Source organism: Pelodiscus sinensis, chromosome 29 (genome assembly GCF_049634645.1).
Source record: "Pelodiscus sinensis isolate JC-2024 chromosome 29, ASM4963464v1, whole genome shotgun sequence".
NCBI classification, from domain to species: Eukaryota; Metazoa; Chordata; order Testudines; family Trionychidae; genus Pelodiscus; species Pelodiscus sinensis.
This window is the reverse complement of record NC_134739.1, coordinates 2,008,848-2,023,607: the sequence shown is the minus strand read 5'-3', so window position 1 is coordinate 2,023,607 and position 14,760 is coordinate 2,008,848. Positions and strand designations below refer to the sequence as shown.

General features: G+C 57.7%; 1 protein-coding gene across 2 annotated transcripts in view; it reads left to right on the top strand.

Moving 5' to 3' along the window:
* The window catches only part of SCN4A (sodium voltage-gated channel alpha subunit 4), a 174,108-nt gene that overhangs the window by 53,445 nt on the left and 105,903 nt on the right, over window positions 1–14,760 (top strand). For both annotated transcript variants that reach the window (XM_075911769.1, XM_075911768.1), the window contains exon 2: window positions 12,210–12,525. In XM_075911769.1, the coding sequence (XP_075767884.1) occupies window positions 12,262–12,525 (264 nt within the window). In that variant the 5' untranslated portion in view covers window positions 12,210–12,261. The remainder of the gene's footprint in view (window positions 1–12,209; window positions 12,526–14,760) is intronic.

Here is a 14,760-nt window from a genome sequence, read left to right as displayed (position 1 = left end):
GTGCCCTTCTATAAAAAGGGAAATAGGACAACCCAGGGAATTACAGACCATCAGCTTCACTTCTGTGCCAGGGCTAATATTGGACCAAATAATTAATGAATCTGTCTGCAAGTATTTGGAAGACAGTTAGGCTGTGTCTAGACTGCATCCCTTTTCCGGAAAAGGGATGCAAATTAGACACATCACAATTGCAAATGCCGCGGGGGATTTAAATCCCCCCCGCTTCATTTGCATAAACATGGCTGCCGCTTTTTTCTGGCTCGGAGCTTTGCCAGCAAAAAGTGCCAGTCTAGATGGGGATCTTTCGGAAAATAAAGCCTTTTCCGAAAGATCCCATATGAGGAATAAGGGATGCAGTCTAGACACAGCCTGTGTTTCCGGAACAAAATACAGGACTATGTAGCACTAACAAGATGGTTTATTAGATGATGAGCTTTCGTGGGCCAGACCCACTTCCTCAGATCAAATAGTGGAAGAAAATAGTCACAACCATATACAGGCAGTCCCCGACTTACGTCAGATCCGCAGTTACGAACGGGGCTCGCCCCGGAGGACACGGACTGCGGGACCTCGCAGTCCTGCCGCCCGTGTACTCCGGGGCTTTCTCCGCGTCTCCCTGGTCTGCAGACCAGGAAGACGCGGAGCAAAGCCGTAGAGGGGCTCGGGCAGCAGGCAGCCCAGGTGTGCCTGGGCTGCTCCGCTGCCGGCTTCCCTGAGGCTTTGCAAAGCCGCGGGGGGGCTCGGGCAGCAGGCAGCCCAGGTGTGCCTGGGCTGCTCTGCTGCCGGCTTTCCCGAGGCTTTGCAAAGCCTCGGGGAAGCCGGCAGCGGGACACCCCAGACGCCCCGCGGCTGTCCCGCTGCTGGCGTCCTCAGAGGCTTTGCTCCCCGTCTCCCTGGTCTGCTGGTCTCCAGCAGACCAGGAAGACTGGGAGCAAAGCCGCGGAGGACCCAGGCGGCGGGACCGCGGTGCGTCTCGGTCTGCCGCCCGCGTCTTCCTGGTCTGCTGGGGTGGGGGGGGGGGTGCAGCTAGTATGCCCCCCCCCAGCAGACTAGGCTTTTCTCCAGACGCCTGTGGCAGAGCAGCTGGGGCGCTGCCAGTTGCTCCCGCAGCGCCGCTCTGGGCGCTACTGGACCAACCCGGCAGCACCCCAGCTGCTCTGCCCCAGGTGTCCTGATTCAGCCACTGCTGGTCAGTTTCAGCAGCGGCTGAATCAGGACGCCTGGGGCAGAGCAGATGGGGTGCTGCTGGGTTGCTCCAGTAGCGCCGAGGAGCGACGCTACTGGAGCAACCCAGCAGCACCCCAGCTGCTCTGCCCCAGGCGTCCCCAAGTCAGCTGCTGCTGAAACTGACCAGCGGCTGACTACAGGAAGCCTGAGGCAGAGTTGCTCTGGCCCGGGCTTCCTGGAATCAGCTGCTGATCAGTTTCAGCAGCAGATGACTTGGGGACGCCTGGGGTTCTTAAGTTGATTCTGTATGTAAGTCAGAACTGGTGGTCAGTTTCAACAGCGGCTGAATCTGGACGCCAGTTCCGACTTACATACAAATTCAACTTAAGAACAAACCTACAGTCCCTATCTTGTACGTAACCCGGGGGACTGCCTGTATACCAAAGGATACAATTTAAAAAAATGAACACATATGAAAAGGTCAAATCACATTTCAGAACAGAGAGGGGATGCGGGGGGAGGGAAAGGAAGGTGAATGCCTGTGAGTTAATGATATTAGAGGTGGGGAAGGGGAGATGTCTGTGAGTTAATGGTATTAGAGGTGATAACTGGGGAAGCTATCTTTGTAATGGGTAAGGTAGTTGGGGTCTTTGTTCAGCCCCCGGCGGAGAGTGTCGAATTTTAGCATGAATGCCAGTTCAGAAGATTCCCTTTCAAGTGCAGATTTGAAAGTCTTCTGAAGTAGGATGCATGTGATTAGGTCATTGAGACAGTGTCCTTTCTGGTTGAAATGACAAGCAACTGTTTTTTCTTTGTGATCCTGTCTAATGTCTGTTTTGTGGGTATTGATTCTTTGGCAAAGTGTCTGAGATGTTTGTCCAATGTACATAGCAGACGGACACTTTCGGCACATGATGGCATAGATTATATTTCTGGATGCGCAGGAATATGTGTTCTGGATCTTATAACTCACTTGGTTAGGCCCAATAATGGTGTCAGCAGAGTGAATATGTGGACAAAGCTGGCAACGGGGTTTGTTGCAAGGGAAGGTACCAGGGTTGGTATTAGTGTGGTATGTCCTGTGGTTGTTGGTAAGAATCATCTTGAGGTTAGGTGGTTGTCTATAGGAGACTATGGGTCTGTCTCCCAGAGCTTCTTGGAGTTTAGTGTCCTGTTCCAGTATAGGCTGTAGTTTATTGATAATGCGTTGGGTGGGTTTAAGTTGGGGGCTGTAGGTGATGACGAGTGGTGTTCTATTGTTGGTTTTCTTGGGTCTGTCTTGAAGTAGATGGTTTCTAGGTATTCGTTTGGCTCTTTCAATTTGCTTTTTTATTTCTCCGGGTGGGTAGTTGAGGTTTATAAATGTTTGGTAGAGACACTGAAGTTTCTGGTCTCTGTCAGTGGGATTAGAGCAGATGCGGTTGTATCAAAGGGCTTGGCTATAGATGATGGATCGTATGGTGTGTGCTGGATGGGAGCTGGAAGCATGTAGGTAACTGTATGAGTCAGTGGGTTTTCTGTAGAGGGTGGTTGTGACGGACCGGGCCGTGTCTGGGCACAGCTGAGTGCGTCCGCTCAGGGCGAATTGCTCAAATCCGGGGCTCCTTACAGCCCCCGACTGGCGACCTCTCCACACAGGCCAAAAACCAGTCTCACAGAGCGCTTCAGCAACCTGCTTGAAGCCTCCCGAGCAAAACCCCTCCGACACCCCAGCAATATCCGTGCCCCAGATGGCCCCGGGCCTCATACGCAGGTGGGGGGTCCTAGCACCCAATCCCACCTACCCCGAACAAGTTCTGTCCGGTTCCAAGAAACCAGCCACAGATCCCTGGTCAATTTACCCTCTGGACCTTACCCACAAATCACGCTGGGCCAATCCTTTAGAATCTATATCTAAAGGTTTATTATTACAAGAAAGAAAAGCCTGAGAGTAAGGTTATTAAAGTACAGTACGTTACATGCACCGAATCTCCCAGTTCTCGATGCAGGCTCTAGCAGAGATGTTGCAGCTGCTGGTTTAAAAGTTCTTATTGCACATCCTACGATCAGGATGGGTTCACAGGTCTTCCGGGCTCTTCAATCCCTGCAGTGCTGCCTCTGGGATGAAGTGCTGAGCTGAGAACAAAATGGCATCGACCACATGGCCTCTTTATACTCCTTCCTCCTCTTCTAGTATGTAGCAGGTCACCTGGTCCTCAGCCTCTCTGTCTTCCCTGCTGGCTGCTCTCAGGACAGCCCCCATTCTTTGGGTGTGTCTTTGGCCCATTGAGAACCATTGTTCCACAGGTAATTAGCATGTCCACAGGCTCCACAGGCTCGGCCCTGCCCAATGCTTAACACATGCAGGGAAATCTTCAGTTTCCACACAGATTACAGATCTACACACACAGACATTATATACTCACATAAACAGTGTACACAGGATCAGAAAACAACAAGCTCCCATTCAATACCCCACATGGCTCCCTTTCATACAGATTTCTGGGGCCAACACCCCCACCTAGGGGTGCAGCAGCGATCTGGCTGCTTCCCTCCAATTCGGTAATGTGACAGTGGTGTCTAATTTTCCATTGTTGATTTGTACTGTGGTGTCCAGGAAATGGATCTCTCGTGTGGAATGGTCCAGGCTGAGGTTAATGGTGGGGTGTAGGTTGTTGAAATCTCTGTGGAATGTCTCCAGTGTTTCTTGGCCATGTGTGACGGCGCGTTGGGGTCCCCCGCCTCCTGCACCCCCGTAATGGCACGAACAGACTCCACCAGCCGGTAGAATAGGGGTGGTTTATTGCCTCTCCAGGATACAGCCCAGCACAGATGTCATCAGGTTACAGGGTAGGCCTAGGATGCCTCAGCCCCCCTTGATATGGGGGCGGGGTCTCGGCTTCTAAACCCCCCAGCCAGTTGCTGAGGCTGCTTCCTCCATGCTCCCAGACAGAAACTAACTCTCCTCCAGCCCTGCCCCCCAGCCAGGGCAGCATCCACCTTCCTTTATTCCTCTCCATGGGGGTTAGCTGGTCAGACTGGTTGAGAGATCCCTTTGCATAATGACTCATCGCCTGTCTTGCTCGGTGGTGCTACAGACAGTGGCCAGTGAGTTAGCAAGTTCCCCCCCCCCCACTACGTCACACCATGCGTCCAGATCATAAAGATGTCATCGATGTAGCGAAAGTAGAGAAGGGGTAAAAGGGGGCGGGAGTTGAGGAAACGTTGTTCTAGGTCAGCCATAAAGATGTTAGCATACTGTGGGGCCATGCGTGTACCCATGGCTGTGCCGCTGATCTGGAGGTATAAGTTGTTCTCAAACTGGAAATAACTGTGGGTGAGAACAAAGTTACATAGGTCTGCTATCAGGTTGGCAGTGGTGTCCTCTGGGATAGTGTTTCTAATAGCTTGTAATCCGTCTTCATGTGGGATATTGGTGTATAGAGCTTCTACATCCATGGTGGCAAGGATGGTGTTATTGGGGAGGTTATCGATGTTTTGTAGTTTCCTTAGGAAGTCAGTAGTGTCTCGGAGATAGCTGGGGGTGTTGGTTGCGTAGGGTTTGAGGAGAGAGTCTACATAGCTGGATAGACCAGTAGTGAGTGTGCCAATACCAGAGATGATGGGGCGTCCGGGGTGTCCAGGTTTATGGATCTTGGGAAGCAGATAGAAAAATCCTGTGTTTCCGGAATAACAGTACTAGCTCCCTCACCTCAGCTGTGTTCTTTTGACAGAAAGGGTACGTCTAGACTACAGGCTTTTGTCAACAGAAGTTTTGTTGACAGATACTGTCGACAAAGCTTCTGTCGACAAAGAGCGTCTAGACTGCATCCAGTTCTGTCAACAAAGCAAGCCGCTTTGTCAACATGAGAGTGTAGACGCAAAGGACAGAGCACACGCAATAACGCCTTCTGGCGACAGAACTCTGTGGACAAAAGGCGTTATTCCTTGTAGAATGAGGTTTACAGACATCGACAAAACTGCCGAGTTCTGTCAACGTTCTGCTGACAGACCTCAGCGGCAGTGTAGACGCAGGTATAGTTTTGTCAACAAAAGTGGACTTTTGTTGACAAAACCCTGTAGTCTAGACACACCCAAAGTCGAAGTGACGGGCGGCTTTTTATGCCAGCGGTAACCCCCATCCCGCGAGGAACGAAAAAGCTCTTTTGGAAGAGGGTGTGTGGACGCTCCACTGCTGCTGTGTCGAAATAGCCCCTCCCCAGGCCATAGTAAAGTTATTCCTCCCCAGTGCCCCCTGGGCTCGAAATGGAGGGAGCGCGTCCACACTAGGGGACCCAGCCTCGGACTCATTTGGAGCCTGCCCTGCAGTGTGGACACTCTATTTCGAAACGAGCTTTTGCGAAAGGAGCTTGCAGTGTAGACGCACCCGGCAGGAGACGGTGGGCATGGATTTGTGAAGATCCGACCGGAGGGGCAGAGCGAGGCCGTGGGCTGCAGGGTTTGCTGGAGGAGAACGGAAGGCTGCAAGTGGGAGAGGTTTCACCAAGGAGCTGGGGGAAGGTCCTGGGGGGAGGGGGCAGTGGCCCAGGGAGAGGCTGCTACTCTGTGGGGATAAGGGCAAGAGCCCCACATTGGTAGCTGCTACCTCGGGCCCTGGGCCGGAACCTGGAGTCAGTGGGTGGAACAGGTTCCCCCAACCCTCCCCAGGCCTGGTGGGCTGCCACGGGGAGCAGGGGAGCCCGGGACCAGGGAAGGGGATGAAAACGGCTCGTGAAGGGGGACCCTGGGCTCTGCAGGAGACGGGACATGGTGGGAGGGTCACTGCGAGCCTGAGACGCACTAAAATGTGCCAGGACGCGCGGGCCCCGGGGGCGGGAGCTTTGCTACACCTGAGACAGAGCAGTGAGCTGTGGCGAGGGGGAAGCGGTAGATGGGGATAGCTAGATGTCAGTAAGGCTGGGCCCCAGCAACCCCCTAGAAATGGCAGCCCCACCCTCCCTGGGGTAGCACAGTCCTACTGCCCCAGCAGCCCTGAAGCGGCAGAGCCTGTAGCCCGGGGCAGCTCCAGCTCCGAGGTGTGGGGCGCGTCGGGGTCCCCTGCCTCCTGCACCCCCGTAGGGCATGAACCGACTCCCCCAGGTGGTAGAATAGAGGGGGGTTATTGCTTCTCCAGGATACAGCCCAGCACAGATGTAATCTGGGTACAGGAACTGGGCCTCAGTGCCCCTTGAGATGGGGGGTGGCTGGGCCCTACAATCCCAGCCCCTCCCTAGCTCCTTCTCCCCTGCTTCCCACACAGAAACTCCCACTCCCTTCCAGCCCTGCCCCCAGCCAGAGGCGGCATCCCACCTCCCTTTGTTCCTCTCCCTGGGAGGTAACTGGTCGGACAGGTCACCTCCCTGTCCCATCAGCTACTCTGCTGGGCCATGCTGCAGCCAGCAGCCAGTGGGGGTCACCCACAGCCAAGCCCAGCAGCCAGCACGGTACCAACACTATGGCACACAAGGTAGTGGAAGTCCCAGTAGCTTTGGGACAGGGAGAGCCGGGCAGTCTTGGGGCTGGCCATAGAGCCAGGGGCCCAGTGGTGGGGGGCGGGAGGGAGCCCAGCTGGATCTGCTGATGGATCTCGGGAGAGCCTGGACAGTCAGCAGAAGGGCAGAACTGACACCTGTCCAGCAAACTCCCCCCTTCGGAACCAGGCAGGTCCCAAGGATGCTGGACCAGGAGGGTCCAACTTGTACAAGGAGGAGAGAGAAGAACGATTCTCCTTCACCTCTGAGACAGGACCGGAAGCGATGGGCCTAGACTGCAGCAAGAGCGGCTCAGATTTACCGGTAGAAGAAACTTCCAGCCTGTCACTCGGGAGGTTGTGGAGTGCCCATCACTGGCGCTGTAGGACCAGGCTAGGCACATGCCAGGGATGGTCTGGATAATCCTGGGGCCTGCCGGGAGGGCAGGGCCTGCGCTCGGTGACCTCTCGCGGTCCCTCCCAGCCCTATGAGCCTATGATCTGGCAACAGGAACGCGCTCGGGAAATCCCCGGCTGGCTTTGTGAGGCCTTGAGGGTTAACGATCCCTCGGCTCACTCGGGTCATTGGCAGATGTGGGCAGGCTGGTGAAATAAGGAAATTCAAATCTTCTGGTGTTCTGGGCAGCGGCAGCGACTGCCCTGGGAGCAGCTGCCAGCCTAGCTGTAGTGCTGTGCAGCGGGGAGAGCCGGGGGCTCTGCCCTGCCTCCAGCCCTGGCCCCCTCCTGGCAGGAGCCTTCGGAGGGGCGGTGCTGGCGGCTCGGGCACCTCTTCATGAAGCACCGCGGGCGATGCTCACTTGCACGAGTGAGATCGTTGGTTACGTGTATCATGGCAGCTCAAAGAGCCCCACTCGTGCTCGAGGGTCGCCCTGCGCTAGGCGCTGTACAAACACAGTCCCTGCCCCCGAGCTCACAGCCATGCATTTCTGTCTTCACTACTGGGTTGAAGTGGGCTGACGTGGTGAGTAACCCTGGTGCTACAAGCTGCACGGGGGGAAGGCCACGGGGTAGCAGGGTTGTAGAAGGGAAGGAAAATGCATCGTACTTGTTGTTGTCGAGGATGGTAAGAGTCAGACAATTGACTAATCACGTGGCCAATACAGTTTGTATCGACTACACGATTAGTCGATAAGAGAAGGCGCTTTGTCCGGGCTCATGCTGGTCCCGGAGCCACCCCGCTGTGGCTCTGCAGTGTAAATGGAGCAGGGCCCAAGTGCGCAGGCAGCTCAGATGTCATCAGGTTACAGGGTAGGCCTAGGATGCCTCAGCCCCCCTTGATATGGGGGGGGGTCTTGTCTTCTAAACCCCCCAGCCAGTTGCTGAGGCTGCTTCCTCCATGCTCCCAGACAGAAACTAACTCACCCTCCTCCAGCCCTGCCCCCAGCCAGGGCAGCATCCACCTTCCTTTGTTCCTCTCCATGGGGGTTAGCTGGTCAGACTGGTTGAGAGATCCCTTTGCATAATGACTCATCGCCTGTCTTGCTCGGTGGTGCTACAGTCAGTGGCCAGTGAGTTAGCAAGCTCTGCAGTGTAAATGGAGCAGGGCCCAAGTGCGCAGGCAGCTCAGCTCCTACCACATTTAAACTGCAGAGCCGCAGTGGGGGTAGGGCCCGGAGTCGGCTCGAGCTGGGACAGCGCCGGGGCCACCGCAGCGCTACATGGTAAATGTGGTAAGAGCCAGAGCTGCGCCGGCCCCGGACCAGAGCTGGAACTGCTGGGTCTCGGCTCGCACTGGGTCCAGCAGCCCCCGTCCATCGCGGCAGCTTCTCCTAGCCCCTCACCGCCTCTGAGAGGCAGCAGCGGTGGGGAGGGGAACAGGCAGCACCAGGGAGACGGTGCTGAGGGGAACTGGATGTAGGCGAGATTAGAAAAACGTGATGCTGAGGGTAGGCAAGAGCCCACACAGGCACCCGGGGAGTCCCCGTCCCCAGGGGGTGTAAGAACAGGCCGGGCCAGCCCCTGTCAGGGAGGCTCTGGGGTTACTGGACACGCTGCCCCCTCGAGTCCGTCCCCCTGACCCGTGAAAGGGAAGTGACCGTGGCCATGTGGTGGCAGTTCACGGCTGCTCCGGAAGAGCCCAGCTAGCAGCTAGCCCGGGCAGGGCAGTGGCTCTTGGCCTGCTGGGTCCCACCGGACCTAACGGGCAGAGAGCCAAGCTCAGGTTCTGCACCAGGGGCTAACTGTTTACAAAACGTGCCGGGGAGAGTGAGAGAAACCCACCGCGGCTCTGCCCGGGCCTCGGTGCCGCTTGCAAGGGGGAGAGCTGTGCTCAAACCCCTTCCCGCACCCAGGGGAGAACTGAACCCTGCGGCCCCGCACCCAGGGCCGGATTCACACCGGTGTGAACGTGGCAGGTACCGAGGGCCCAGATTCACGGGACCTGGTTTGGGTTTTCTCGCCCATGCAAACCTGGGTGCAAGCTGAGAGGCCGTGGAGCAAGGACCGGGTCACGGCACTGCTTGGCTTGGGCCCAGCTGCCCCGCTGTCACAGTGGGGTGGTGCCGTGGCAACGGGCCCAAACGTGGGGGAATGGCACTGTGACCACTCCAGAGAAAATCCCGTTCCTTGTCCAGTGCTGGAGTGCAGGGGCGCAGGGTTCACCACACTTGATGCAGTGCTGAGTTTACTGAAAACCAGTAACTCGTGCGTGTGACTGATTCTTACCCCCCCCCCCCCCCCCCACTCCCTGTCTGCAGTGATCCTGGTGCATCTGTAAGGGTACGTCTACACTAGCCCCTAGTTCGATCTAGGGAGGCTAATGCGGGCGCTTGATTTGCATTTTTCCCGCTCATTGCAGGAGGAATACCAGCTAATTCAAGTTAGGGCTTTAAATCAGAATCCCGTTTCACTGCCGTGTGTAGACATGGGCAGTTACTTTGGGCTAGTCAGTTTCTAAAATAGCGACCAGCTGGGAACATGCAAATAAAGCATGGGATATTTAAATCCCGGGCTTGATTTGCAATTTCAGTCGCCCTTATTAGCCTCCCTAGATCGATCTAGGGGGCTAGTGTAGACGTACCCAAAGTGGCTTGAGACAACATTTTCAAAGCCACCTACATGGTTTAGGAGCCTGAGTTCCATTGACTTCCTAAGTCATTTAGGCACCCACGAACATTTACTTATCCTCAGCGAAACAACCCCGAGCCGCCTGAGCTGGACGTGAGCTTTCCCGGTTCGTACCAGCTGATCTGGCCCCTAAAGAACAGAACCAGGGGATCCAAGCAGCTCCACAGTGCTTTGAATTAATTTGTCAGGAGCGCGCTCAGTGCACCTTGTGAAGGGAGCCGTGGGGAGAACTGTCCCAGGAGAGTCGGGGCGGGGTTAACGCTGATGGCTTTGCCTCGCTGCCGCAGGCCAGCTACAGAAGGGGAGTTTTGAGAGGGAAAGTTTCGCTAGAGATGTGGAGCCTCCATCACGTGAAGTCTTTACCCCAAGCCTGGGGGCCTCTCTGAGGCTATGTCTAGACTACAGGCTTCTTGCGCAAGAGAGCATCCACGAAAAAGCGATGCACTTTTTTGAAAGAGAGCGCCCAGACTGCCTGGATGCTCTCTCGCATGTAAGCAGTGATTGCTGTGGACAGCACGGCCACCAGGGTACCTGTGCTTTTTCCTCTTCCCTCTTCTTCCGAAAGAACTCCCTCTTCCCCGCCCACACACGCCGTCTCGTGCAAGAGCTCTTTTGCAAAACGAGGATTAGCAATTGCGCAGCAAGCCCTCTGTCCTTTCGATTTCCCGCCGGAAGAATGCGCTTGCAGCGTGGACGTAACACAAGTTTTGTCGGGAAAACGGCCATCGACCGCTGCTGGAGCGGATAGGATGGGGGTGCGGAGGCAGCACTGAAGCCTGGGAAAGGAGAGGTGGGGCAGGACTCGCACGGTGGACAGGTGGCCTGCGGGAGGGCAGGCAGCGGAAATGACGTGGGGCAGGGGGACCGAGGTCACAATGCAAAGGGTGGGTGGAGGCTCTTCAAGGGCCCTGCGCTGATCTGGTCTTAGTGGTTCCTGGAGCCAGAAGCCGATGGCCTTTGCTGCCATGCAGCGGAACCGGAGCTGGGCCTCCCAGCCATGCAGAGCTTGGCGCAAGGGGGGGCGTGGCTGCTAACGGCCGTCCCTTCGCCCAGCCATGCCCGCAGAAAGCACTGGGTGGGCAGGGGCCCAAGCAAGCTCCAGAGAGTTTGAAACAAGATCTCGGGCCGCCCGCGCTCACTGACAAGCTTCCCAGGTAACTTCCTGGACAGCCCCAGTGCCAGCGGGAGGGGGGAGCCAGGAGAATGACGAAAGGGATAGAAAACCTGCCATGGATGGTAATCTGCAGAGTGGTTAACCCCACCCCCACCCCGGCCTGGCTTGGGGCAGCTGGCCGGCTCGGGGACTCCAGCTGTGGGGTTAACGGAAGCAGAGGGGTGTGGGCTGGGGCCAGTGCCTGAGGGGCCCAGGGCAAGGGCTGTAGCTTGTAGAGCTGCCGTGCGGGTCTTAGCCTCACAGCCCGGGCCAGCTGACCCAGACCAGGCCCGGCCAAGCCGGGGTCTCGTGGTCCAGAGAGCAGGCGCCAGGCGACGCGGTCACCGTGTGTAAGAACCTACCTGGGGAATGAATCCCTTCAAGCAGAGGGGGCTCCCGTGGTCCCGGGGCCCCAGGCTGCAGCTGGCAAAGGGCGCCGGGTCTGCCCGGGGGGGTGTTTAAGGACTGGCACCGGTTCCCCAGTGGAGGGAGGGACTGTCCAGCACTGGGTGTTGGAAAAGCAAGGCGGGGTGTTTCTCAGATGACTGGGACTTGGGAAGTTCTCTGGCTTGCGATGGGGCGGCCAGCGATCACCCTTCCTGCCCTGGGATGGATACGTCCACGGAGCTCCACCCACGTGCCCACGGGATCCAGCCTGAAACGGGGCCTGCTCTGTTCTAGGTCTGTGCAGTGCCTGGCGTGGTGGGGCGCTGGTCCACGTGGGGGCTCCCTGATACCAACCGTAACGTGGCTCTGGCCAGCGCCGGGAGGCTTGGTCCTCGGCTCCTGGCACCTGGCGCGTATCAACGAGGGGAGAGGCCGGTGCAGGGCAGATGGTGGGAGTGGTTCACTGAACATCTGGCTCTGCTTATGAACGCCCCAGCTGTTGCCAGAGATTGGATGGGTAGCGAGTGCCAGCCGGGCCAGCAGCCCGGGGCTGGAGCAGGGATCTCTAGTGCTAGAGGCATGAGGCACTGAAAAGCCCAGCTCACTAACTGGAGAGGCAACAGACTCGTGTCCTCTATGGATGGCACCGAGGGGCACACCCGACAGCCACGCGCTCCTGCCGTGGCTACTGGCCACGGGCCCGGAAGTGCAGAATCCAGCTGCTAGCTCTATGGGATGAGACCTCAGCACTGGGGCTGGTTGGTCTGGGTTCAAATCCCGCCCAAGGCTGTTCTGGGGCACCCGGCAGTGGCCGCTGCTAGCAGACGGGGTGCTGGGGTGGAGGGGCCTTTGCGCTGCCCCCTCCAGCTCTCAGTCGCGTGGGGGCTCACGTCCCAGGCAGGGAAAATGCAGCTGCTGGGCAAAGGCAGCCCCGTGACGCTCCCCTCTCCCCCTCTGTCGTGCCAGGCTTTCCCCTCCCGCGAGGCCAGGCAGAGGGCTCTGAGCGCAGAATGAGAAGATGGCCGTCCCGCCACACGTACCCGGCCCCGATAACCTCCGCCCCTTCACCCGCGAGTCCCTGGCTGCCATCGAGCGGCGGATCAGCGAGGCGGAAGCGCTGAGGATCAAGCAGCAGCATGTGGAGGTGCTGGATGAAGAGGAGCTGAAGGCCAGCCCCAATCTGGAGGTTGGGAAACCCCTCCCCCGCATCTACGGGGACCTGCCGGCGGAGCTTGTCGGGGTGCCCTTGGAGGACCTGGACCCCTTCTACGGCGATAAGAAGGTAGGGGGCAGGGCCGGGGCTGAGATCAGGGCCCAGGCGCTGCTTCTTTGTAAGACATGGAACGGCTTTGACAGGGCAGAGACCCAGGCTTAACTTCCACCCCCCGCTAAGTGCTCTGCCCAGGGAGCTGCCTCTGCCTCCCATTTCAGGGGTTTCGACTGCCAGACAAATGCTGGAAATGCCGAGTCGGGCTGAAGAGAAACGTTTTGTCCGAAGCTCCGCCGTGCACGTCTGTCCAGCAGCCTGCTCCGCCCCAAAGCTGGCAGATTTCCCTTTTGGTTTGGCTTGAAAGGAAACATTGAAAAGTGATTTTTCTGAATTGCCCGGGGAGCAAAACGTTCCTTGTTCATCCAGGTCTCACCCCAACCCAGAATGGAGCCAACTCCTGCCAACGCCGCAACCGCAAATCCCAGCTCCCCAAACCGCTGCAATGTCCCGCCCGCATCGGGGCCACGTCGACAGCGGCCCCGCGGCCCCGCCTCGAACTGGCCGAAGCTGGCGGGTGTCCGTTCTGCCGCGCTGCCCCCATTGGCACTGGCTGGCTCCAGCTCTCACACTCCCGGCCCGGGGCCATCTGCCCGAGCCCTCCCCAGTCCAGCCAGCAAAATATTTTGAAAACTGTGATCAGGCCAGTGAGGCTGCCAGCCGGGGGCGGAAGGGAGGGGGTGGCAGGACATGGGGACACATGGGTCCCAGCAGCCCCCAGCGCCAACGTAGTCCGGCCGCAGAGGGTGCCACTCAGCTGGGAAACTGCGCTGGCCAGGGAGCCGCCCGTGGTGAGGCGCTTCTGCGCTTAGCTTTCGGTTACCCCGGGCAGGGGCAGGGAGCAGGCAGGCCAGCAAGTAGGGCCGGGCAATGCAGAGAGGGGGGCAAGCACAAGGACCCCAGCACCCCACAGCCCTTCCAGAGGGGGCCAGATGGTTGAAACAAAAATACCGAACCTCCCCCCCACCCCCAAAAAAACACGGGGAAAAAATTCTGTTGAAGGAAAAAAAAGGGGGGAGGGAGACCAAAGTTGTTGAGCAAAAAAAAAAAAAATTAAAATAAAACAGCATGTCCCCTTTAAGAGTGAGTGCAGGGATAGGAACAGGGGAGAGGTTGAGCGCTAAGACCCAGGGAAAGCACTGCTTCCCCTAGGTCTTTTGGCCGGTAGCCATTTTCTGCTGGCAGCCTTGGGGAACCAGGTAAGCACGGGACCTGGGGGTGTTGGGGGCCGGGCGCTGAGTGTTTGTAGGGTTGCCAGGTGCCCAGCGTTTCCGCCTCCTGGATGGGGAAAAATTCAGAGAAAACCGGGCAGCTCAGGACAGCGCAGGTGTCCGGTATCCTCTGAATTTTTTTACTGGGCAGGAGGCAAAAAGACCGGACTGTCCGGGTGAATTCTGGACACCTGGCAGCCCCAGCCAGCGAAGCAGGTCTGTGATCTAAATCTGAGCGCGGGATTTCTTTCATTTCACATTAGTAATATTCACGAAGTTCCCTGCGAGCCCCTGGCCCAACGGGCCGGCGCCCGCCTCTCCCAGCCTGCGGGCTGCCCTGCACCCCACCCCGCTCCACCATGTGGCCCTGCCGACCAGGCTGCATGGCTGCTACAGGGCAGGAACCGGGCCCGTGGGGAGGCTGGCCCAGGAGGGACAGCCTCCCAGGGCCTGGCTCCAGCTACATGGGGCAGCCAGGCCGCGTGGCTGGAACCCACCACTCCCCTTCCAGCAGGACAGTGAGCGGCGAGGGCTGCTGTGCCGCTCTGCAGATCAGGTGGGCAGGCCCCGAATTTTCTGTGTGTGGCCGCGCAGGCGCGCACCTTCGAGGGAGCGATGCTAGAGACCCGCCCGCGAAGCTAAACAAATCTAGAATAGTGCGATTCGCATTTTACTACTTCGTGATTATCGAAGTGAAATACCTCAAGGGACAGCCCTGAAACGAAACATGCTGACTTCTGCCCATCGTGTGTGCGTGTGCGTGTGCGTGTGCATGCGTGTGCATGCGTGTGCGTGTGTGTGTAAAATCAACGCATTTGACCCAACTGCATTTTTCAACAGGGAAACTGTTCTCTCTGCACTTTTTCAACCAGCTTTAGATGCGGAGGGGCAGTTTGGATGAGCCCTTGTAGGTCCAACTTCCTCTCCATGACCTCTGCTGTCCTTCCTCCTCCGCCACCCTCAGCCCTCCGTCCGCGTAGCACCATTAACACTGGAGGGGTCGCTGCACGAGGGAATTTAACTGTGAACGTCCATGTGG